The 27,631-nt window shown below is 38.6% G+C and overlaps 1 protein-coding gene across 2 annotated transcripts in view; it reads right to left on the bottom strand.

Moving 5' to 3' along the window:
- LOC145436084 (uncharacterized) overlaps positions 1 to 27,631 on the bottom strand; it is a 50,565-nt gene that overhangs the window by 21,356 nt on the left and 1,578 nt on the right. For both annotated transcript variants that reach the window (XM_080313362.1, XM_080313363.1), the window contains exons 2-5: positions 27,075 to 27,179; positions 26,460 to 26,597; positions 3,756 to 3,857; positions 318 to 380 (exon numbers count right to left, since the gene is read on the bottom strand). In XM_080313362.1, the coding sequence (XP_080169488.1) occupies positions 318 to 380; positions 3,756 to 3,857; positions 26,460 to 26,597; positions 27,075 to 27,179 (408 nt within the window). The remainder of the gene's footprint in view (positions 1 to 317; positions 381 to 3,755; positions 3,858 to 26,459; positions 26,598 to 27,074; positions 27,180 to 27,631) is intronic.

Below are 27,631 nucleotides of genomic sequence, written 5' to 3'. Positions count from 1 at the left end.
AATATATTCAAGTTGTATTCTGGCTACATTAATATACAAAGACAATGAATACGAACATGAGCGAACTCTGATGCCTTCAGTATTTTTGTGTCACGGTAATGCACTCTTTTGATAGGTATCCTAATTTACAATATTATTGGCTACGTTAGCCTTACAAATATCGAATGTCTAACATTTGGCAGCTGGGGAATTAGCACCCTTTTACTTGTTGATCATAGCAAAATTACATACATTGTGAAATGTGTCCCGTTGTGCAAATACACACCCAATAACTGTGACTGACAATGATCACATAAAAATATCACAGAAATAGCTACCTTCACCATCAGGAGCATTCTTGCAATAGTCTTCATCGCTAATTGGAGGATTTTTCGATTGATCTTGAAGACAAATATATTCTGATCAGAGTTAAATAAGCAACAAAGTACAAAAACATGAAAGTTCTTGTCAAAATTAGAAATCGTTAAATAGAATATAAGATTTTATACACTGTTGCGGCTGACAACATGGAGGATTGAATTGGAGGTGGTCAGGAATCATTGATTTCTGCTTGTTTTGAGCAATTGAGTACATTTTGAGTCGTAGTAGTGCAATGGTATCGTGATAATCCGTCCATGAATAAATGTAGTTTTACGCCATATTTTAGAATTGAAAAATGACTGTTGTGAATTTACTTCGAGTCTCGAAGCACATGGAGAATATGAGACTCTATACGCTGAAACTACCTGGATGACGTTGAATAAGTTGTATTGTATTCAGTATATCTGATACGAAGAACGCTATCGAACAACAACATGAATTCTCGAAGTTAGGTATTCAGAAATCTCCAGCTAACGATAGTTGGTTAGCAGTAATTCTGATACAGATCAACAAGAGAAAATATCCTATATTGCTGCAGTATGGCCTACTTCTACTACTTACTCAGATGGTAATGCTTTCAGATCTTCAAATTTTACTTCAACAGTTCCTCAAGTCAAATATAAACAACTTAAACATTTTCATCACTCGTGCGCATGCCATAAGAGCTCAGCTTGATTACCGTAACCGGATATGATATCAAAAATTCATACCACCAAGTAGATAGGTCGTGATTATGCATATTACAAGTTCTAAAGGTTCCTAAAGCAATTCGCAAACAATATACTTTAACGTGATGCGTCAATCTGCCAGTGTTGAGATCAAGTCACTACCCTCGAGTCATGAGTCATCTCGAGTCATTGCACATTTTAACTCGAGTCAAGTGAAGACAATCGATTTTCAAAGGTGACTCGGATCAAGTCAAGTCACTCGTTTTTTGGAGGTGACTCGAGTCAAGTCGAGTCAAGTCAAGACAAGTCACGAGTCAAGTCACAATTCAAGTCAAATTGAATTTTCGAAGTATGAATAATGATGCACAGTCATTAGATTTTACTAACTTGGTGAAGGACAAATTAATTGGCCATTTATCTTGAATCAAACAACGACTATAAAGTTAAATATACATGCAAAAAGATGTTGTATCGATCACGCACACGAAGAACGGCTACACTCTGATACTATCAGCAAATTAAGAGGATCGAATACGAAGCCTCGAAAAATTGAACAAATTGATATGGTACAATACACCACCCATCTACACATCCGTTAGAATATAAACGCATAGACTATATATTATTTCGGTTTATTAAATCATACAAGAGTGTTGGTAAAGGTGAGCACTGCGCAATGTAAGCACGGAGCCGTCTAAGAAACAAAGATACGTTTCTATTTTATTAATCTATTGCTAGTATGACAACGTAAGTTGTGATCGTTTCGTTTGCGTTCAATATATTTGTGATGCAACAATGGAGGATCAGTGAAACGTACAATAAGTGAATGACTATGGTTGCTCTCACAAGTGACACCGGCGTATCGCGAACAATCCGAACATACATAAGATAGGGTGATTTAATCGACACCGTTTACTTAATGACTTGAAATTGACTCGTAAATTTTGCTCCGAGTCACGAGTCAATCCACATTTCTAAACCGCCGAGTCCAGTCAAGTCAAGTCATTTTTTCAAAGTGACTCGAGTCAAGTCAAGTCAGACAGAAAAGTTGACTCTAGTCTGACTTGAGTCAAGTCATGACTCGAGTCACCCCAACACTGCAATCTGCCTCTTTAAACTACCTTCTCGAGTAATCTCCGAGATCTTTTATCCTTTAATTCTACTTAAATAAGTATCATCATCCTCTCCCCACCCCTTGGCGATGGTTCAAGATATTGCGCCCCTGACCCCCTGCACTTATCGTCATATGAAATAGAGCACATCATCTAATACAGAAGTGGGCAATCTTTTTGCTAATCACGGACAGATTTCGAGTACTTATGTAGCATAAGGCCGCATTCCAGGTCATAGCCGTAATGAACTATCTAGACGCAAAATACCTGTGTCGAACTGTCCATGTCCATTTTCGGGGAACTCCACACTATTCTACTTTTCACAGCGGCTTATTGTTTGCATCAAATCGCGAGTGGCAATGTTATGAATGGTTGCTGTGATTGTGTATTGTCGCGCAGACATCGAATATTTTTTAGATTCACAGAAGAATTCCGTAATTACTATAGCAGCAGTATCACACATTACTATCAAATATTTATCCTTTCCCAGCCCATGTGATCAGATTAACCGGACGAGTTTACGCAGCGAGTGCTTTCAAAAATTTAGGGCAAGGTATAAATGAAGATGAAGATGCATCTTTGGGGGGCAAATTGTTATTAGCCCACATCATACACTCATGGTATATGCATATTCGCAGATCGTGTGTATATCATATCATGAGTCGGTGTATATGGCGCAAAAACATCAGGGACAAAAATAAATCACGTCCTTTCCTTTCCTATTAGTCACTTGGTTGCATGCTCTCATTTCTTGACCCCCCCCCTCCTCCCTCATCAGGATTATAGAATGTGTCGGTAGTGGAAATAGTGGAAATATATTGAAATTGCCCAAATGCACCATAACAATTTTCTTTCGTGAGGATCACACGATTCCGATTCCGGTTTAGATGGAGCAGGGCACTACTATAATAAAATTGAAAAATGAAGTCGTGTTGAATTGCGCGTAGCGCGAAGACAATTTCAAGATTAATTAAAATCTCTTAAATTTTCGGGAATGAATTCGTAATTTCAATTTACATGTCGACGGTTAGGTTTCGACGGCCGCAGAAATTTCCTTCTATGGCCGCAGGTTCCCAACCCCTGATCTAATAGTAAGCTGTGACCCCTACTGGCAAATTGTGTCAGCTATCAGGTTGGGGAAATCTTATAGTGTGACGTAAGAAGCAAATAGCATCTCTTTAGAAAGTAATAGTTCTCATCTGAGGCAGTCTCATTGCAATTGTTACATTGTCTTTCATTGCTCATGTTCAAGAAAGTCGAATAAATGTAATTGCAAATAGTCGTCATTGACTACTCTGAGATTTTGCTGTTATCGTAATGGTAATCGAATACATTGATGCAGTAATCGCCCCATGTCTGATCCCTGTATCCGCTAAGTTCCAATGTAAAGTCCAACGATGCATCACCAATATAGGTCGGTGATGGGCACGTTCAGAATAGCAGTTCAGGTTGCTCTAAGAGTGGTCTTCATGATAGCAATAAATTGGCCTTTTATCCATAGTGTAATTCTATCATCGACATTTTTACACAATGTTCTGGATCTCCAAGCTCGAGAAATGTACTAAATACTATAAAACATCAGAAAAGCAGAAAAGAAGTAACAGGTAATTCTTACCGGTCTTCATCACACCAAAATTGCCAGCTATTATTTTCAGAAGGTTTTGTGCTTCTTCATTTTCAGAACTTTTCTCTATCCTCACATTCTCCTGATTACGTACTGTATATTCAAAAGAAGTGCATTGTAAGAAAGACATAAAGAAAATTATAATCTAAATTACAAAAGGATATCATCACAATAGTCTCTACACCAGGGATCCGCTCTGCTCTTTTTTGCGAGAACGAGAGAAGTTTGGTTATCATGTTCTTTACAATGCACCGGAAGATCTTGTCATTTTCGTTTCAAATCAGTTTGTGACTGGGTTTGGTATCTCTTGTCCTTTTGTCACAGACTCAGACAGTAATATAAACAATCAGACGCACTGGAGGCGAGAAAATTTAGGCCGCTCATCGATTTGCAACATATAACAGTGCTATTGAAGTTCGATTAAGTCAGTAATGTGGTATTATTGAACAGTTATAGTCCTGGACAATTCCACTTGTCATTTCTGCACCGCAATCCCATAAAGTAGGGTTACCATTACCATATGCCCTCGTTTAAGAGGATTTGTCCTCTCTTTTCAATAAATTGAAAGTGTCCTCGGAGGACGCCCAAACGTCATCTATTTGGGTAATTTCTCACCTTTTTCTAGGAAAGGTGTTAAAATATGATATAAAAATCGACTCCGACGCAGCAAACGCCAGTGTTGGCAGTACAATCGGCGATAAAACGGTGCGGCGGGTATTTCGGGAGTAAAGATGGGAAAGGTAACGTTTTTTAACAAAAGTAGCGTAAAAAAGCGGCTATAATGCGGGGAAGAGAAAAGTCAAAGGGGGCGCTTCCCAGGTTGAGAACCATCCATCCATACCATCTCAACACACCAATAACAATATGATACATCATTCTAGCCTGTTGATTCGAAATTCGTGGCGCATGTCGGAATTAATTCGGATCTGCAGGGCATGGTATGTACGAAATCTATATAATTCCACCCTTTAAAATTGCTTCCTCCCACATACAGTTTGGTAATACTTTGTTTTTAAAGACCTGCTATTGCTGAAAGTGAAGACCCCCAGAACTGAACAGCACGCAATGAAATTAATTAGCAGTGAATTGGTAACAGCAAACGCAATGTTGCGCCTCCGTAAAATGTTTACGTAAGCCGACAAAAATAGGAAGGGTTTGAATTTTTTCCAAATATGGCGAGGTATAGCATCAATTTATATGTTTAAATGCAGAATAATGCACGAGTGAGATAAACTTCCTGTTGGTGTTGACGAACTTACGCGTATGGTAGATATAAGCCGCCAAAAAGATACACTTCCGCAGGCTATTACAACTCGAAACAAAGTAACAATGTCATTTCATCTGTAATGAGTCCGGCTATTCTATGAATTAGCGAGTCCGCGATCTCCCACGAATACATATTCATATACATATTCATATACATATGAACTCCATAACACACTTGAATAAAATATTCATATTTATTCCCGAAGCTTTTCGGCTGACGCTCGTCAGGGGAATATCGTCAGCAATAATGCGAGAATTCGAATAACTATGTTCAGCAACAATATATATCGCTAATTATGACGTCACACAGAAAATATATACAAAGTTAGGAAATCGAGAGAACTGAAGCGTTGGCATGGAAATAGCGAAGCCAAACAAGTTAATGCGCGATTTTTAAATAATACACAAATTCCTTCTGTTGGCATAAACTAGTTTTACACATAGTGATGATGGTGGACTCAAGAACAGACAAATGAAATAAATTGCGATCCTTACCCAATACAGAGAACATGTCCTCGTGGTAGTTAGCAGCACATGTGTGATTTTCTAGTAAATGTTTGCCAATAGAAGATTTTTGACCCATGGCCTGGTTATGTTCTAGAACAGGGGTCACCAACACGCGGCCCGCGAGGTCATATTTTGCGGTCCGCGACTTGATTTGAATTTCGAAAGAAAGCTATTAAAAATAATTTGAAATCCTGAAATTGACTACAGTTTCAACATATCGTTGTTGTTGTTTCAAAATAAGCTATTTTCTTGTTGCCAACATCACTTTTCGTCACTAGCTTTGTCTTTCGCGATGGCAAGAGCCTTCCATCGAGAGAGAATAATCCGCTGATATGAATGTGCTGGTCACATTGCAATGGCCCAAAAACTGCCAAGACCGAGGCAATTAGAAAACGGCATAGGGCAGTAGCTATCAAACTGGGGGAGCGCCGCTCTTGTGGCGGCGTGAGAGCATCTGAATTTTTTTTGCGCACAGCGCGATTTATGTCAAATTCAAATTTTGTGTATAATCCGGAATTCATATTATAGAATTCTCTAATCAGCAGTTATAACCTTCCATGCCATCAAACTATTCGTTGGAATTGCTAGCATTCTGGTTTAATTTTGTGAAATGACGATGATGGGGAGCTAATTTTTTCAGTATCATAGAGGGGGCGTGTCTAAAAAAGTTTGAGAACCACTGACTTAGGGCTTCCCCACATGATCAAGCTTAACGTAGAGATGGTATTTCAGCTAGTAACGTATCTCGCTAGCCCCAATATCGATTCCTTAGTCGCTGAAAAGCGTTTCCAGGTATCGTGCGCAGCTCGGAGTTCCATATAAATTGTAATTTATGATAATGATTTTTTGTTGTATTTTTATTCCTTTAATAGAATAATACTTCTTTTGTGGTCACTATGCTCATTGTCTTTGTTAGGTGGCACGGCGCTGTACTGACGTAGAGTTTTAAAACTTGGTTGCCTAGTTTATACCGATATTGAATTCATGCGGCCCGCGGCTGCTACGAAATTTGAAAAGTGGCCCGCGACCCGTTTTGAGTTGGTGACCCCTGTTCTAGAACAAGCGGATTGTTATGCTGTGATTTCGAGATATATGATTAGACAGACGGTGAGATGTGTTCTTTAATTCGGTCCTGCAACCGTTTGGAAGTTCTCCCTACGTAGGCCTACCGACAATCGCAGTGGCACTTGAATTCATAAATGACGTTACGACGACTGACGATCAGACATGGGGTAATCGTGATTAGTAATCGTAATCGATTACGACGATTACAGCATTTTCAAGTAATCGTAATCGCAATCGATTACATTCGAAAAAATTCCGAAGTAATCGTAATCGTAATCGACTACTTCCCATATCTAATCGATTTCTCCGTGAAAGAACGATTACTTTTTATTTGTACAAGGACTATGACATAAACTGAACATTCGTGAACCAGGAAAATATGTTATACCTGGTTGGTGACAGCACAAACGTCTGATTTTCAAACGCCACTGCTCATTATTACGTCAGAAGCAGCCTATTAGCTTTGCGCGTCATTGTGTAAGAAGTATCCATAGTAAATAGATATTCGATGTACCTATACGTCGTCCATTAGTCTGATTGTAAGAACAACCGCCGTGCTGTATATCAGGTTATCAACGCGTTCCACACGCCCCTACCTCGCAGCAGTATAATTTATCTCCGCTCTGCCTAAAGTTTAAAATAGTAACTTATGTGTTGATGTTTGGTTATGTTTATGCTTAGTTAAACGCAGTTTGACCGTTGCTGCTTGGCGAGCAGTAGGCCTATCCAGTACGTACGTACACCGGACAAAGAATTGAAATTTTGTACTCGTCAAATAAAACATTGCGGTTTCCACAACGAAACAGTAAAAATAAACAGCTGGTGATATATATATATCATAAGCGAGCCGTTTTCCCATTTCTCGTAACGGCAGCTTGCAGTACAATATCTGTATTAAGTTGAAGGCAGAATTTTATGTTCGCTTCGTCTTATTCTCATATATGACTCTACTTGAAACGGGCGCCTATCGTTATTTCATAATTCTTTATTCAACATTGGGGCCTGCCGCCATGGCCATGGGCTTATATATCATGTTAGCCTGGGTTGTAGCTGAAACCAGGACCAAAACAGCAATTCGTCCCCAAGTCCAAACGTTGGTCTTTTGCCCCCGTAAGGGGGGTAATCTCAAGTTGAAGACTGAATTTCGTCAAGAAATTTAGTAATTGCTATATATTACTATTAATTTTTAATCCTCTCTCAGCCCGAAATGGTCCTTATACCTGTAGAGTTTTTTTTTGGTTGAGGTAATCATGGCGTTTGTCGACTACCACAAACATTTACACCAGGCCAATTTTATGCATTTTCGATTCCGTATCTGCCGACTTGTAGCACGGCCCATTTCGAAGCTTTTTGTAAGACACCGCTTACGTGGGTGAGGCGGCGAGGAGGAGCCTAGATAAACCTCCAACACTTGAGCAGGAATTCCGAAGTCGACCTCGTTCAGACTCGAACCCGCAACCCATTGGTGTTGCAGCCGTTGATTATACCACTGCGATATCTCGCCACACAATTACCTACCTGTAGAGCTGGGGCAACGTAATTCATAATTATGACCTTCTGGTTTCTTGTTATAATTACTTTAGTCACTTAGTGTATGTTCTTAATTCGTGATCTCCGGTTTGTTATGTAATCAAAAGATATTGTAGTGGCTCAAACGCAGCAGACTAAAAGCAAAACTTTCGTGAGACGCATAAACAAATTGTCATGTCTTTATATCTGACTGCATGTCTAGCAACTCAAGTTGTAAATTACTATAGGGTCAGTGGTCACATTAACTACAATATCACTTGAAAACATTTCATCATGGTTAAAAAGCATTCATTCAATGCGGCCGTTGAACTTAACAATCTATGAAAATGGGCAATGGATACATTATGACGTAACAAAAAAATGACGCATCTTTCTTAAAGGGAGTTTGTTATCTCATGAGGCCTTTTCAGGGCAATCCATATATTGTCTTCCAACATAGCTTCTAAGATGCAAAATAAATGTAATCGTGAGTAATCGTGATTACTTTTACGATGTAATCGTAATCGTAATCGACTACTTCCTGACTTTGCTGTAATCGTAATCGTAATCGTAATCGCGTCATTCAGAAGTAATCGTAATCGCAATCGATTACATTCATGAAGTAATCACCCCATGTCTGCTGACGATATTCCCCTGACGAGCGTCAGCCGAAAAGCTTCGGGAATAAATATGAATATTTTATTCAAGTATGTTATGAAGTTCTGACTCCTAAGCGTCTCTACATATGAACTCATATTACAATGAATCAGGTGATTTGAATCACACCATTTCGTATATGAATGAATAACAACCTATATGCGGGATATCGCGTGCCGATGTATAGTCGATTATACTCGCTAATTGAAGGCACTGATTATACGAATTACTGAATTGCAAATAAGCTAAGAAATATTAGAGATACGATCGGCATTTCATAAAGACGTTTTATAAACGAGGTTACTAATGTAAAGATTTTTTCACAAGTGAATCTATTCCTAACCAGAAACCCCTAACTTTAACATCACTGCAATCATTTTGCGACATTGAATCAAATGTATATTTTGCCAGCCAATCCGTGGATCACACTCATATTAGCTTCATCAACCAACATCATTGTTTTTCACCTCAGATAACCAGATTTCATGAAGTTAAATGACGGTCGAAGGCCGGCATATCGTAACTCCGCACCAAGACAAGCTACATATTTTTGAATCACAATTATGGTTATGTCAAATCGTTATTGCGTGACGATCATCATACCAAAGCGCAGATAATTATTTTCAAGTTCAACAAATTGGTGAGAATATTCATGTAACTTCCGCATTCTCAGAGTCTACGATCTCAAAACTACCTTTGTAGTTGATGGAATGGAAGTTGCGTGTCTAATATCATTCGCTTTTATGATATTGAGATTGGAATAATTACAGTTAATACTATTTCCTTAATGTGCGCGTTGCACATCTTTTTTGTACGCGTGGACTGGGGTGGTGAATCATGAATCGCACTTTGAGATATGAATATCGACAGTGAACGACTTCCTGAGGTACGCAATCACTTTGACAAATCGAAAGTAGGATCATTATCATGTTTCTGGCAAAACTGTCAAAGTATGGAAAAATTGTGGAAGCATGGAAAAATAATTCCATACTGTACTAGGGGAATATCCATACCATACCAAACTTGCACATTTCCATATTCCCTACCGACATATCGTTCCATACCATACCATGCTATACCATGTCCTGGTGTCAGGCGACTAATATCAAGAGCAAGCCGAGAAAACGTTAATAAGAAATGAAATAACCTTACTGTGCTCTTTAAAATCCTTAATATGGATATCTGGTGACAATGGGATCTTATGAACCACATTGGTGAGAAAATCATGGTCATGGAAATGCCTCAGACGATGTATTACGCCCTATAGCCGTGATTCTGCATTAGACAGATTACAGCCTGATTGCACCATGAACACACGCTTACAGCAGAGTGAGTTGGTCATCGGCGAATGAGTGACCCGCGTACATTTATGAGATAGCGTTAGTTCCAGGGCATATACAAAGCTTATAGAGCACATAAATGGGTCACTTTGGTATTGGTTGACGGAGATTGTCTGACCTAACCATAATGACAAACCACATATTCATATTATTACTACAAAGTAAGGTTTATGGCGGTAATTGGTATATAGCAATAAGACGAATGCACATCGAGTAGCATTCGTCTTATTGCTATATATAGCCTACATGATTATCAGCTGTGATTATTATATAAGTACAATCGTATGGGCATGCACTCTTCACAGAAACAATCTACAAATGCGTATTACCAAATACCAATAGAACCCAGGATATATCACTTAATGTTAGGGATAGGGTATTGATCCCTGCGTGGACACAAGGGTGGTAGTTCGTCTGGAATTCTCTTCGCGGTTTCCGTCAGCGGCCTTGGGATGGCTTAGACCAGGGGTGGGCAAATGATTTTCTCCGGCGAAATGAGAAGCAGAAAATATGTGGGCGGGCCGAGTCAAAAAACTTAGCGATATTCTATAGCGTATTGATATTATTTCTCAATTGAAAGTAGGAAATTGCACTAAATGGTGCTCAGTGGGTGTGTTGATATCCATCCGGGAATGAAAAAGTGACGGTTAATTAACAAAATCAATTATTTATTTGCCGTTATATTTTGAAACACTATTAAACATAATACGTTTTTAACCCTCTTTATAGCTCTATCCGCGTTTTTTCTATCAATACATTTAAATGTACCTTTTTTGTTTTGTTTTTGGGGTGTTCATGGTGTTTGTCGACTACTATGGTCATTTACACCAGGCCGATATTCTTCTTATTTACCGTAACTGCCGACTTATAGCACGGCCCACCTCTGGGCTTTTGTAAGACACCGCTGACACGGATGAGGTGATGAGGAGGAGCCTAGGTAAACTTCCAACACTTAGGTATCGAAATTCGGAAGTCGACCTTGTCGGACTCGAACCCGCACCCATTGGTGTTGTAGCCGCGGATTATACCACTGCGCTATCTCGCCACTTTAAATGTACCTGGAATGGCCGAATCAGCCCGTCGTCAGTTCCCCCAAACTTTGGTCTTGCCCCCCCCCCTCATAGAGTTATAAACTGAAACTCCTGGGGGCTTCGCCCCCGACCAGACCCTGTCGGGGTGCACGCTTTTAACACTACTTCTGAGCGAGATTTCCTGTATTGGCAACGTTTCATGCCATAATCGCTCGGAGCGCGGAATTTTGCCATGTGTCAAGATTCAGTAGTATAATTGCTCTATGGTGAGAGGTAAATATAAGAGATAAACAAAGATTTTGTAATTCGTAAAATATAATAAACAATTAAACACTTCCTGAATTGAAAATGCTGCATTTTGGAGTCACAAACACTGCATTTTGACACGCTAAAAGCGGTCGATATCGTTTCGCGAAATATAATAAATAAGCAGAAACAGGAAATTCACTAAAGCGCGCTTCGTGCAGGTTGATTTTGAAAAAACAGATGTTTGCGGCTGCATTTTGACACGTGTGACACAATAAAATCGTCCGTTTCGCAAAACAGGAAATTCACTAAAGCGCAGTGCGTTGTGCGATTTTGAAAAACAGATGTTTGCGGCTGTATTTTGATCTGTGTGTCACACTAAATACGTCCGTTTCGCAAAACAGGAAATTCAGAAACGCGCCTGTTGTGTAAGCTGATTTGTTTTCGAGCGCGCGCGACCTATATTTCGAATGACTCTGGCATCCTGCGCGCTGAATTATTTCCCGTCCAGCTGCATGTTTTGTGCTACTATCGTATCGATTATTACACTATTCCAGTCAGTGCGAAATAGTTTGCTGAATCTAGGAATCAGTCGCATGGTGTTACTTTAGTAATTAGTTTACCACAGAGCCGGCGTAGATGGAGATTCGAAAACCAACAATAACCGCGCTCGCAAATTCACACTTCAAAAAAGGGTAAAATAGATTGCAAATCCCGCCAGAGAGCGCTGTCTCGTAATTTCACACATAATTATGTGTTTTCAAAAGTCTTGGTCTAGCTCACCAGGTCACATTCCGAAACAGAACATCACCACATATCTATTGAGCGACGTTGATTTCAGTTGATTATATCTACAGGGATCATGGCAATACGTATTTGCGTTTATAGATTTCTCTTGCCTCACACGATAGTGCTGAAACACAGGCATGATGCCTCTGTGCAGATCCTGAAAGCGAGAAAGCACACCTCGGTGTTATTTGATTTGGATTTCACGCCCGATGAGCCTACCATTCGAGCTGTGCATTGGGGTGCTAATTCTATTGTTGAAGTTGAGGGAAAAGAAATGTACCGATTCATCGGAGTTGTGAATATTCAACGAAAATCGGGCTACATTGTCGTTCGTGGTTCCCATATTTAACTTTGAATATATCGCTTCTGTGTTGTTCATTGTATCGATAGCATCAACGGTATAGTTGATCGAATAACCATGTAGTAAGACGAATACACGCGCGTTGGATCTCCAGCTCTTCCGTTGAACAAAGTCGATTTTATTGATCTCTCGTTGCAAGATTGGAGATCGTCAAAATTAATTTGTAATATTATAAGTTGTACCAAATCACTGGTATCAAAATTAACGGCTATGATAATGTTTACCTATGGATCAAAACCTGCATTATTTCTCAATATTTGTACAACGACACATTGCATGTAATGTCATACGCCTCATTTGCACAAATACTTTGCATGACTAAAAAACGTGAAGAAATTGATATGTGTGAAGGTATATACAGTGGTATTTTTCATGGAAGCAAACACGGGTTATGAATGAACATGTTTACTTTGAATATTGATCGTTAGTTCTGGTTTATCGATTCAGAGTGAATATATTTACAAACTTTCGCATATTGGTTATATGATTTTGAATGATTTTGAGCGATATGCATTGAACAATAACGAATAACACATCATATCCGTGTACCTATCATCTGTATAGTGCGACCAAGAAAACTCACAAGCATACAACCCGAGTTGCTAGCACGATGGTGAGCATGAATTCATTCTCGAACGAAGATCGTTACCGTTACCCAAGTATCAGCCAGGTAACAAAAAATTGGTATTTCAGACATATTGACACTGGAAAATAAATTCAAAGCACGAATCCGAACAAGAACATAATCCACGTATCGAAACCTGTATTATTCACCAGATTTCTAAAACATTGGTGTCGGTGTACAACAGCACATTGTTATTGCATGCTGGTAACCGATAATTCTGATGCGATGCGACCGACGCGGATGTATATTTCGGAAAAAATATATTTCTAAACGAAAAGGGTTTGTTACTCTAGGAAACGATAGACCTCCAAGTGAAAATGTATTGTTACTATGGGTAAACGATAGATCTCGAAAGGACAAAGGTATTTTTACTCGGGTAACGGTTGACCTCGAATTAAAAATGATATTTTTTACTCGGGTAAGCGGCATGTATCTGAAGGAAAATGTATTGTTACTCGGGTAAGTGTCGTGGGTTCAGTGTTTCCAGTGTCGTTGGTATTGTTAAACGTTGTCGCCAGTAGCCGTTGGTATACTATTATGAGTGTGAAAAGGATTTGCACGCCCTGTGCAGAGTATCGCGATAGTGAACATATTTTTCACGAGACAAAACAAGATCGCTGTTCGAATGTAAATGCATGTATTTCGATTACCGGGTTACTGTACAAGAGAGGAGATAGATTCTACAGTTCCAGTGGTTCTCAACCTTTTTGTCTTCGCGGACCCCTTTTGAACCGTCACGGACCCCGTGGACCCCCTCAAGTTTTAGTTCGAATTTAGCCCAATTGTCTTGCCACCGGCATCTGTCATTTGCATATATCAACTATAGGCTTGTGATAAACAGCCACATAATGACCGTTCCTGACAATAAAATCATACTATATGTACAAATTGGCCGGAATTTTATTATTCCGAAGTGTATTCTGCAGCTGCATTTCTTAAATTATGTGGTCGTGTCTTGAAAATTCACGCATTTCGATGTGATATGAACAAGTTCCGAAAATCCATTTCCAAAATGGTAAAGGTGGAGGCGAATGTAACATTGCCACCTGACTCTTCCGACGACACCTTCGTGTGTCATCGAAACATATTATTTGAGACCCAAATTGAGAAATAGATTTCAATGAAATTATCACGTCCAGACTAGTCGTTTCTGTCTGCAGCTCATCTTCAAGATATTCTGGAATATATAGTGGTTATATGTGTAAAATACCTGAGTTAATCACACACGATTCAGCAACTGCTGGAGAGACTTTATCAAGTTTCCTACCGCCGAAGCGGCTGGATACAAAAGAGCAAGTGAAACCCCGACGCAATTATTATACAACAGATAAAAAGGGCAGTATTGCAGAGCAGGACTGCCACATATGTTGGCTATAACATAGGAGAAAATGGATTCCATGATGTGGATTTAACCCCTTTTTAGTAAAAAATAATTTTCACCAAACCTAAACAAAACATCTCTAAACTACAATATGCTTGTATAAGTAGGCCTATGCTATTGGTAATAAAAGTTAGTTTGCATGGTCGGATAATTCATATCATATAGTGTCATTCTATTGATGTGACTCCTGAAGCCTTAGTAGTTTTGAAGCGAAACTGTCTCGTCATTTCCCTAATTTTAAAAAAGTTACAAATTGGTAATAAGTCATTTTGCAAATTTAGAGGCCTCGCGGACCCCCGGTTAAGAACCACTAGCGTGGATATTTCATTTCAGACGACCATTCTGTTTATGTAAGTCCTGAAGGTTTAGCAGTTACGAAGCCAATCTGCCTCATGAACTTCGTAGCTTAAAAAATTAGGTAATCAATCATGTTGCAAACTTAGAGGCTTCGCGGACCCCCTGAAAATGCTTCACGGACCCCCAGGGGTCCGCGGACCCCCGGTTGAGAACCACTGAGTTAGACCATGCTGTATGCTTCGATTAAAACCACAGTACCACATGTAAATCTATTCGCACAACTCGATGACATTGATATAATGTTACTAAAAATAATTATTTAGACTTGTGACAGTTTGTGACCAACGAATGCAAATTGATAATGATATTACAATATACGCTTTCGTCACCAAAACGACTTGGCACAGGGAAAACTCTTTCACGTTATTCAATAACTCGATTCTCGAAACTTGTTGCTTGTGTGATTTACAGCTGGCGCACAAAGGTTAGCGACGTTTTTAATATAGTTCCATCTTCTAGTTGTTTTGCTGTATGGGAAATCACTCGATAACTTGTCACCTCTCGTTAGTAAAGTAAATTGTTTTGCGCGTTAGATTTGTGGAACGTAAGTCGAATACGTACTCTTTTATGGAAGTAACTATATTACTGTGATGTCATTGATAGGTCTCTCAAGCAGTGACCACGATTTTGTTTTTTGAAATACATCAATATGTCGATATAATATTTTCTTAAAGTCAGACTCGGTTGGATATCATGAATGTGTAGGAGTCACGATATACATTGTACACATACAACTTTGAAGAGCTTCTTGGAGGTACAAAACTTCAATATAAAATTGAATAGTATACTCATACAACTATGTTACAAGAACTATATGATATTTCTGTAGGTACCATAGCTGTGTGTTGGATTATTGGAATATCTTAGATGCGTGACCATTCGTGTAAAAAACGATATCAAAACATTTTGTGGAGTATGACCAATCATTCAACAGTTTAGTACAGTATGGGAATATCACGCGGAGTATTTTGTGTGATGTAGATATTTTTCATATTGTGATCTGAAAAGTCGCAGGGGTATCAGTCGTATCATACAAAGTAACTAGTTGCCACAAACAAAATATTGAATGAAGACTCGTCTGTTGTTTTCATAAGTCAAGATAGTGAAAATTGTTTTTTTGTTACACTTAATTATTTCCGTTACACTAGCATAGTTTGTATCTAGAAAAAACGATACACACCGATGACGTGATGTTGGTCAATATCCGTTATGTTAAGAGTGAGTAAATCCTCTTCCAGGTTGGTGTGATTAAAGTCGATAGCATGTTACACATAAACATCATGTGTATTGTTTGTGATATTGTGAAGATGATACCACCACAACAACACAACAAGTAATATTTTGTATCGGGTGTTTGCGCTTTAGGAATAGCGAAGTGTGTGATATTTTGGATATGTGTGCTCGGTTGAAACTAGGGCTGTTCTTGGGTCTTGTGTCGGGTAAATCAGAACTATGTCTAGAATTCAGGCACGTCCACGTAGCACGTCCAAGTAAGTTCTTTAGTGAGTATGATTACATCTACTTTGACGAAAAGAAATGGAAAATTCAAATGGATACTACTAACGAACGAAAAGTGCAAAATGGTTTTACCAGATTCAGGTGTTGGATATCTTTTCGTCGATTTCTTTACCGGAGTGTGTTTTAGAAATAATTCACTATAGGACACATTTAGCAAACGTCGTGCAAATTGTTTATGTGACGGCAACGACTTTGAGTGACTTGGTTTCGATCCTTTTTGTAAAAGATTGCCGGACAATGGTGTTATACTCTTTTGTAATGGTTGAGGTACGTGAACAAGTTTCCAATCAACTATTAATCGGACGTACGACTTTGGTTTTACAAATCGTATAATTTCTAAAATATTTGCTGGTATCATAAGACACAAATCGAAATTCATATCAATCAAGACCTTTGCATGCTCCGAGTTTTGTGGTGGCATTTATTTCGCTCGATAGAAATGAACTTGTATCAATAGTAACGCGAATCGCATTTATCATTTTCGGTGTTGGTTGTGTTCCTGATTTCTTTGCATGTATGCATTCTACAAATAATTACTGCATAATGAGTTTGGATGCGTTTGGCGAATATCATACAAATTGTTTTTTTATGGTGGTAATGACTTCAAGTAGTTTGGTTTTATGATTACAATTACTGTAGAAGATTCAAATGATAATGCATGATCACTACTAACAACAATACAATCACATTTTGTAGATTTCAGTGTAGCACATATTTTGATTTTAGATTTTTTTTAGTTTTGACCATAGTAGAATAGGTTGCAGCCAGTAAAGATATTCCAAATTTGTTTTGTGCTGATCCAAGTCTTAGAGTGTAATCTCGTGATGTTTTACATTTAGCAGTACAACGGCGAGTCACTGAAAGGATCAAGTATTGTTCACCCGCTTTTTCTGGTACTCGATACCAAGAGTGATATTTTCACACTCTGTAAGGTACGGATGTTTCAATTCGCTGTCACAAATTCCGACAACAAATCGTATCAATTGCTGGATTCTATAGTAACGATATGACATTGTGATATACTAACTCCACACTTAGTCGTTTCAATTACTTGTCACGAATTGCGATAATAAAGTATTTTGTATCGGGTGTTCAATGTATGAATAACGGAATTATTACATCTTTAGCACTGGTTATAGCAAACGATAGATTTTAATAATTGTACTGGTTGTTGAATGTAATAACGCCGGTACTGTTGTTTCATCTTTAGTCCTAATTATTGTAAACGATTGCATTTGTAATGTATTTTCTGTTGTCTGTACTAAAACGATTGTTTTGTACCAACCCAGAATAATTCCCCAATCAAGAACATTTTAAGCATACAACTCTCGTTTTACAAATTGATGTGTTAATAAAAATATCTCTGAAAAGTTTGTTGATATCGCAATAACCAACACCGGTTCAATTAGGTCAGGGGTGGGCAACATACGGCCCGCGAAAGGATTTTGTCCGGCCCGTGGACAGTTTTCCGTCTTACATGATAATGTGGCCCGCAGCTCCCCACTACTTGCTTACTACGTCAAATTTTAGTGACTGTATGTTATTATATACGTGTATGCGAATTGCGTAGCGTGTGAGAGTGGAACTTACGCGTAAGTTCGTCGAAGCGAGAAGACTTGCATTTTCGGCATTTACGATGTACTCAACCCTATTGTCGTTTGTGGTAATCATGGTGTTTGTCGACTACAATGATCATTCACACCAGGCTGATATGTCTTATTTTTGAATCCGTAACAGCCGACTTGTTGCACGGCACACTTCTAGGCTTTCGTGAGACACCGCTTATGCCAGGGGTCGCCAACTCAAGACGGGTAGCGAGCCACTTTTCAAATTTCGTGGAGGACGCGGGCCGCATGAATTCGATATCGAGATTAATTAGGCCACACAGTTGAACAACGACGCTATCTCGTCACCTACTCAACCTAAATAAAATTGATATCTTGGTAAATTTCGGCTACCGGGCTTATCGAACGCTTTGTAATCTTAAATAGGGATTGCACCGTGTGTTCATTGATCAGCTGTGAGTAGACACGAGTGTGAGTAGCTATTCTCAAATCCACATTGCCTTCGTCATTATCGGCGAGAAATGGCTTTGAAGTGACATTGCTGTCGTCAAAATACATTCATTAAATACGATTTATTCCTTGTATACGTGGATAAATGGGCGAATAATGTATCGATTCAGTAATCCGGCCCGCCAAGTACTTAGTTTTCCCATATCCGGCCCGCCGACTGGAGAAGTTGCCCGCCCCTGAATTCAGTCATACTTTGATAATCAAGTCATGATCGACTATTACAAAATCTCGTATGTCAAACCAATGTGGTAATAAGGATGTTTACAACATGATATCTTTCAATGTAACACCAGAGTTCGATCGTAAGAAATGAATTCTTAACTACGTTGGTCAGACATTCAAAGCTTGTATACTAGAAGCGTATGTTAATCTCAAGTCGCGCACCAAGTAGTAATCACCCCGTCTTACAGATGAATAAAAAAGACGGGATGTGGATACAACTGAGCTTGGTATGTTTGTGGGTTGTAGTGATTGCTCGCGTAGTCTTGTCTACTTTTCGTACCGACACTTTTTACTTTGGTTGGGAGAGTTACAAACGGATTGACTTGACAAGGTTTTTGTATTTTACTCTTTTGCGCATGCTAAGATGTTAAAATGTTGAGATGTCATAGTGATAGTATTTCTGAAACTCTACTTTACAAATGAAAACGGGATCGTGGATGGAGTTGTAATGTTTCATTACTTGTTTCAAATCAATGTGCGTATAATTTCGAAATGTGATTGGGTGGAAGTTGGTAGTCATGTTTGTCAATCTATTTCAATTCAATCAATTCAATCTATTTCAAAGTCCAAATATTTCATCTTGGATTATCTGAATTTACCTTTAGTACATCCCGCGAATGAATTCCGACACCGCACTATAACATTATTGATAACAAGGACTCAAGGATTTTCAATCAACAATACTTGAATTTTTTTGGTAATGCTAGAGTTGGCGAATGATTAGTTGCGTGTTTTTTGTTAAGAGTTTGATTTCAAGTTGATATATACAATAACTGTATAATGTGCATGCTTGTGATTCTTGATTCTTGTAGAGCTAGTTGGTATTGATTCTATAGGCGTGAAAACAGCGGCGCAGGATGTGCGAATAATCCGACGTGTTTGAAAGTTGGCGTCAGTAATATTCAGGTTGCGTTCGAATCGACAGATCGCGTTAAATGGATTTCTCAACGGGTTAGGGTTGTACCGAATTAACATATTCAGATACGAATCAACTTGATTTGTGTAGTGAGTTTCATTTCCAGTTGGCAAATTGACACATTGATTGGATATTCTCATGAATGCAACCAGGATGAATTATTCAAGTTTGCAAGTTGTAGTGATATATAGAGGTGGTCAAAGTAGTCAAGAAAGCTACTCAAGTAGAAGTAGAAGTAGCGACGAAAAAATCTACTCAAGTACGAGTAGAAGTACTTCTTCAATAAGCCACCTAAAACTACTTCAAGTAGAAGTAGAATTGACTGACTTTAAATCTACTCAAGTAAGTGAGTAGTTTTGAAAACAGTCTTAATTCGTTCGCATGGACTGTCAAAAGCTGCGAATTGAGCTATGCGTAGGGTGCAGAGAGCTTGATTCGTATTGATGCATCCCAGGAGGTATCAATTTTCGACAGAATAAGCATTCTTTATCATCATGGGATGCAAATGATAGTATTGATATGAAAATGCGATACTAACCCTTTGTTTACTAGAAGACCCCGTTTTAGAGAATATCATATGGCATGGCGCCCTACCCCATATGATAAGGCCCCAAGTATCGGATACCTTTTCATCACTTTGCGCGATTCGTATACGTTAATAACAAATATTGTGGATCGCAAAAGTTATATTTAGTGTAGCTTTATTTTCAGAAAATAGAGGCATTACTACACTTGCTTTTATGCTTCAACATGTATGTTCTACTGAAAGTAATTAGAACTCAAAGTATGATGCTCGCAATTATAACAGAAATGCAAATACCACTTCTTAAAAGCGGAAAATATATTTCATGTCTTTAAAGGTGATCTGCTAACAGGTGTAACGTTCAAAAGAGCTGGATTTTCCAGATTAGCAAGACACGTAATGGGTTGCCGGATTACGATATGAGGTAATTACTAGATTGCGAAACGGTAGTTTCAAACGTTATGGTGACTGGTGAGCCATATTTACTGTGATGAAATATTTGATATGGGCGACAATGCAGTGTGAGCGGAACCAAGCAATCCGGTACCTAAATTATATTCACTGATACTTTCGTGAAAACATATTTGTCACTCCGTACCTACTGTGCGCGAAGCGCAACCAAATTTCCTGGCTTTAGTCGACTTTTATGAATATTAAGTGTTGGTACTCCGTGAAAACAGCCCTTAAATTCCTCAGGCTAACTTTCGTATTGGGGGATTAAACTAGTTCTACTTGACAAACTGAAAATAGCGAAAAGTAAGTAAGTAGATCACAAAATATTATGACGTAGAAGTAGAAGTAGAGAAAATCAGATCTACTTGAGTAAGTACCAGAAGTAGAGGAGAACTACTTGAGTACTTCCAAAAAGTAGAAGTACTTCGTTACTGACCACCTCTAATATGATCGAGTAAGTGAAAATTGGATTTAACACTTGTGAATGTTGTTGTGAATAACTCTCTTGACCATGGTAAGATGTACTAGCGATTACATTTCCAGCTACGACAAAATAACCGGATAGCTAATAAAGTTGTAGGATTTCATGAATTTACATGTTTCAAATCAATATGTGAACATTACAAGTGAGGAACTCTTGTCAAAATCGGATTTATGACTTGTGAAGGTTGTTTGTGAAGTCCTTTGAGTGTGGTAAGATATTGAAACGTCGAGATGTACTAGCGCTTTCATTTCCCTAAACTCAGTTGCAACAAAAAATAATTATAGACCAATGATAAAGTTGTGATGTTGTGACCAATGATAAGTTTCAACGTTCTGTTTCAAATCATTGTGTGAATAATCCGACAAACACGCCATCAACATTCTTAATATTATTGATATAAGACATTACCATGTTTACAGACTTGGAATAATATTATCCTAATGTCAAGGCGGTAGATTAATATATTCGGATACAATTCAGCTTCACTTGTAGCGCGAGTGAGATTTCGAGGTGGTAAATTAACACATTGATTGAATATTATCATGATTCTTATGACGCAACTAAAGTCAACCCTATTCTAGAAGCGTGAAAAACTTATAGCGACTGTGTGGAAATCGAAAACGGTGCTGAAAGTTGGTCAAGTCAAGTAATATTCAGTTTCAAAAAAACTCCTAAAAAGATTCGAGTTATACCGACAATTGACAATTTGTTGGTATTCAAGTTACCCATACTGGAGGTTCTGTTATTCGTTACTCATTAAATCTTACCAGGGAAATCAAGTTCTGTGACAAAATGATTACTAAAATTTCACCGCGTGAGCGATCGGTATGGCTGTAACACCAAGTCACTAAAGATGGTTATGTCCGAGACATTATCTTGTCAGCGATGGCGGGATTTGCAATTTATTTTACCCTTTTTTGAAGTGTGATTTTGTGAGCGCGGTTATTGTTGGTTTTCGAATCACCATCTACGCCGGCTCTGTGATAAACTAATTAATAAAGTAACACCATGCGACTGATTCCTAGATTCAGCAAACTATTTCGCACTGACTGGACTAGTGTAATAATCGATACGATAGCAGCAAAAAACATGCAGCTGGACGGGAAACAATTCAGCGCGCAGGATGCCAGAGTCATTCGAAATATAGGTCGCGCGCGCTCGAAAACAAATCAGCTTGCACAACAGGCGCGTTTCTGAATTTCCTGTTTTGCGAAACGGACGTATTTAGTGTGTCACACAGATCAAAATACAGCCGCGAGCATCTGTTTTTCAAAATCGCACAACGCACTGCGCTTTAGTGAATTTCCTGTTTTGCGAAACGGACGATTTTATTGTGTCACACATGTCAAAATGCAGCCGCGAACATCTGTTTTTTCAAAATCAACCTGCACAAAGCGCGCTTTAGTGAATTTCCTGTTTCTGCTTATTTATTATATTTCGCGAAACGATATCGACTGCTTTTAGCGTGTCAAAATGCAGTGTTTGTGACTCCAAAATGCAGCATTTTCAATTCAGGAAGTGTTTGATTGTTTATTATATTTTACGAATTACAAAATCTTTGTTTATCTTTTATATTTACCTCTCACCAGAAAGCAATTATACTACTAGATTCAATCCGTCAATAATATTGATAATTCCATATACATTGCTATATTTTTAACCTCTTTCAGCCCACGTACTCATTTTTACCGCTAGAGCTGGGTGAGGTGCTGTCTTGGAAATATTCGGGAGGGCTGTTGGTATAATTATTTCGCTACATGTTGTGAAAGATATTGAAATCGCCAAAGCGTACTAAACTAAAAGACACATACGATTCCTAATTTCTATTTATTCACTAGCAAATATTGCCTATCGACAATCGGATATGGTGGCTTTCGGTCAACATAAGGGCGGTCCTTTTCGGTCAAGGTTTTCTCCGTGTTGAACTTTTTTCCCTCTGACTATGAGTCGTTATTTTGATTTTTTATATTACTAGAATGGTGTTGGGAACAACAGTTCATAGAGACAATCTATGAACACTATTCGAACTCGAGATATATCCCGTTATATGTGACGTCTGCGAGAATTCTCATACCGATTTCCAAGTGCAACCTTAAGCAGCGTAGAGATATCTAGTATCCGTTGATTTAGCCTAAAAGCGAGAAACTAACAAGCGCTATTCATAGAAACAAACTACAACTGTCTATGACGAATAGATTATCAGGAACGCGCATATCCTCGATAAGATGTAGTTAGCGGAAATATTTGACCCATGTTTTAAACACCTTATATGTAAGTAATATCCGGCATGAAGATATGTGAGGATGTGTGTGGACACTAGCTTTTCATATGAAGAAACTGCTATAACCTAGGGCGGCAAGAACAAAAGATAGAGTAGCCTACGTTATCTCATAGTGGTTAAAGACGTGCGCGTTGTCGAGACAGCAGGTCTGCAACGCATTTATTTACAGTAAATGACGTCGGATTTTACTTCTCAGACATAATAAATATCAAATAGCAGGGTATAAATGAACTTGTACGAACAATATCTAGTCACAGAAATGAATAGCGACGACCTAGCACAATTAGAATGGAATATATCGCGGATTCTATTAGGCGATTTCGGTCGACTTCTCCCGTACCGGCATGTCGAAACATACCAAACCAAACGGATGTAGTTTTGTCATTAAAATAAATGAGTAAATAAATAAATAAATAAAACGAAAATGAACCGCCGCTTCCGTTGCGGACACATTACGGTAATTTCGGCAATAATTTTTACCGATCACGTTTCTGTTGACAAAACAGAAAGTCTCAAGTTTACTTGGGATGAGTTTCAGTTGAATTGATCAATTTGGCTTATATTTGCGCGATGCGCAGACTTGAAAAAAGTAAACTCACTTGCAGATTCGTTGCGATGAATTCGGCATGACTTTCCAACAATTAAAAGAAATTTAATTGAAGTGGTGTCACAGACCCAACAAATTCGTCTCGAGAGTCACACTTTTAGCGTATTTTAGCTAGTTTCAAAGAAACGGGGAGGATTTTCAAATACAGGCTACTTCTGGCTAAAAACAAATAAAAATGAACACGCACTAGTTTCATGCCTATCAGATTTGCCATAAAAGTCGAAAATTGGCTGCCTCCATGTGTACCTTCTGTTCCAATACTAAAGCTAGATTCGGCCCCCAAAAAATCTAAAATTCCCTCACTTGAAGATGTTTGAACAAATAGAGTCACGTAATCAGCAAGTCAACGCCGTCGTAATCATCTGAGCATAGGTTCGTCCCCCAAAAAATTCTAAAATTCCTACGCTGGAAGAATCTTTGAACAAATAGAGTCACCAAATCAGCAAGTCGTAATCATTTCAACATAGTCTATTGCAGGGGTGGGCAACATCCGACTCCCGGGCCGGATCCGGCCCGCGGACAGTTTCCCGTCTTACATGATAATGTGGCCCGCGGCCCCAGTCTGCCGAGATTTATTCCTTCTTCAAGTTTTAGTGTCTGTATGCAAGACCGTAAGTGCTGCACCCCAAACCCCCGAATTGGCGGGAACGTAGCTCGAAGGGGGGCCAAATTATTTCGCGAATTTAAATGAATTATGGAGTATTTCTTTATTAAATTTATACAAATGTTTCCATTTTTTTTAGCTGAGCGCGATTCATTGTTGACAATTACCTTCGTTATTGGTACCCTTTTCCCAACAAAAATACGCATGATTTATAGAAATGGACACTTTGGCGTCGGCCATTACCGCGTCACGACGCTCCAAGACATATGAAGTTATAGGCCATGCTGTAATATGCGACTCCGAGGAGTGTGCCAGAACGATCAGCGGGGAGAAGGCCTTGGCCGAAAAGGACTGCTCTTGTGCTGACCGAAAACTTCGATATATATATACAATTATACAATATACATTTGTGTTTAAATGACCATTGGCGCCTAAATGGCTGGCGCCAAATGTTCCTGTCCTGGCGCTCTGAACCCCACAAGGCAAATGCCATACAGAAGGGAAAAGTTATTAGACAGTAAAGAAATATCAATTTGAAATCGTGTGCGTCATTTAGTTTTGTAAGTTTGGGTGATTTCAATGTCTTTTGACATAGCAGATAGGAGGTCACGAAATAGCACCATGTAACCAAGTCATTATGCCAACGGGTCCGCCCGAAGATGTTTAATTATTATTTAGGGGCTCTACATTTTCCAATGCATCTCAATCAGCTCTATTACCGGTAAATATGATTACGTGAACAGAGAAACGATAAAAAGTGATAGCAATATATATGCAATACCTGATCATATTGACCGATTCAATCATGAATTATAGTAATTTTTGCGCGCTTCGCTCGTTCAGCGGTTAGGGGGGCCCAATATCAACGTTTTTTTTGGAAAGGGCTGACGAAGTGCTGTTACAGTTCCTGACTGTATGCTATTATATACGTGTGTGCGCAGCGTACGAGAACGGAGCTTATGCGTAAGTTCGTCGAAGCGAGAAGACTTGCATTATCGGCATTTGCGCTGTAGTCTTACTCAACCCTAATGAATTGACATTTTGGTAAATTTGGGGTACCGGGCACATCGAACGCCTTGAAATCTTAATCAAGGATTGCACTATAGAAATTAATTTCTATAATTGCACCGTGTGCTAATTGATTAGAGGGAAGCGTACATGGAGGCGCTTGTATGACAATGCTGTTCTCAAATCCACATTGTCTTCGTCATAATAGACGAGAAATGGCTTTGAAGTGACATTGCTGTCGTTTAAATACATTCATTAAATACAATTTATTCCTTGTATATGTGGATAAATGGGCGAATGTATCGATTCAGCAATCCGGCCCGCCAAGTAGCCTACCTAATTTTCCTAATCCGGCCCGCCGACTGAAGAAGTTGCCTGTCCCTGGTCTATTAGATAATCAAGAGCTTTGATATCGTGATTGCGAATCTACTCGTTGCTCTATGATCGGCCACTACATTGCGCAAAATCTTAACGTCGTTTCTGTGATATTCTTGCAGGCTCATTAGTAATTCTTATCAATAGTCTACAGCTAGACTACAGGATGAAACGTTACCATGCAGCATTTTAAAATTTATACCGACCCAAATTAGTATTCATAATTATTGCCGGATTAAACTGAACGTTACAAAGTGGTGGAATTCATTTTTGAGGAATGATGATGTCCACCATTGCGCAATCCAAATTCCGGCACACATCGATTATACTATTTGCACGATTGCTACAATATTCATTGCTCATGGTCAAACAAGCATCACGAAATGAAAGATCGGCGCTTGATTTTCCTACGTCGTGACGTTGTGACTCAAGGTGTAGCAAAATGAATACAATAAATATCCTAATATAGAGAAGTACAAAATTACAAAGACCTACTGTTTTGAATTTCGTTTCTTGACGATGTTAAAAACAGAGCATTTTGAATGTTATATTGATCTCTTGAAACTACATGAACCTCACTTTCGGCAAAGCTTTGGCTGACACTTCCACCAGCAGCTGTAGTAACAAGCAAACCTAAACAAAAATTTCATTCATCTGTGTGGATATAGATTTTTTTTGACTTGGCAATAAATGATGCAGCGTTAGCCGATCTATAATGGTCGCTAAGGGGCTCGTTCAATTTATACAATATTTCAACATTGATATTGCATTAACTTGCTTTGATGCAATGAATACTATCGCCAAAATGCACAGATCTATGTGGGAATTGTTTAGGCCTGATTCTACGTTCAATCGAAACGCAGTCGTTTGGTGAATCTTGGGTTTACGTCAGATGTCAAGCATACCGTTTGTTACAAGATATCTGGCTAATCAGTCCTATACATTTATAGTATAAATATGAAAACGACTGATTATTTATATTCCTAATCCTCTAGAGACGTTATTCCAAATTTTGCTGCCATGATACATTAATTTCAGGCGAACACATTATAATCTTTCAAAACATATTTTATTACTTCCAGACTACTATATCAATAAAAGTTGGCATACCTGCATTTGGTAGATTTCTAGTATCATCAGAATATTTATTAACTTGTAGATCAGCACCGTCGGCTTCTTGCGTGGAAGTTGTAGCCAGTTCAGACGGTGCTCCAACTATAATGTAATCAGAATAATCAAAGACTTTTCATTAAGAACCTAATAGAGTTAGTCATAATAAAAAATTCTAGTAACAATATTTACAGCGAAAGCATTAGATAGATTTTTCATGGTCGATGACGATATAAGATGGATTGGGTGACTTCTAGTTTCTACTAATTCCCCTATACAAAATCTAGATAGCGGAAAAAATATTCCCACGCAAATAAGGAAGCAAAATATAACGCTAATAAAATGACATAACTGGCCTGGGATTATATTTGACATCCCTTTTGCAATCGTGCTGAACTTGACGATGTAACATAACCAGAAAAACTTTAAAAGTACAGAAATTTATACTGTCACTCGCTAGAACACGACTCCTGGGGTCTAAGTGAAGCCGAAAAAACTATCGGTGTCGATTAATTCGGGTAAATGTGCTGCTATGAAAAGGATTACATAACAAAATA

The sequence above is a fragment of the Botryllus schlosseri genome, chromosome 3 (genome assembly GCF_051294905.1).
Source record: "Botryllus schlosseri isolate E-star chromosome 3, Bs_hap1, whole genome shotgun sequence".
Taxonomy (NCBI): Eukaryota; Metazoa; Chordata; class Ascidiacea; order Stolidobranchia; family Styelidae; genus Botryllus; species Botryllus schlosseri.
This window is presented reverse-complemented; position numbering and strand designations above follow the sequence as displayed.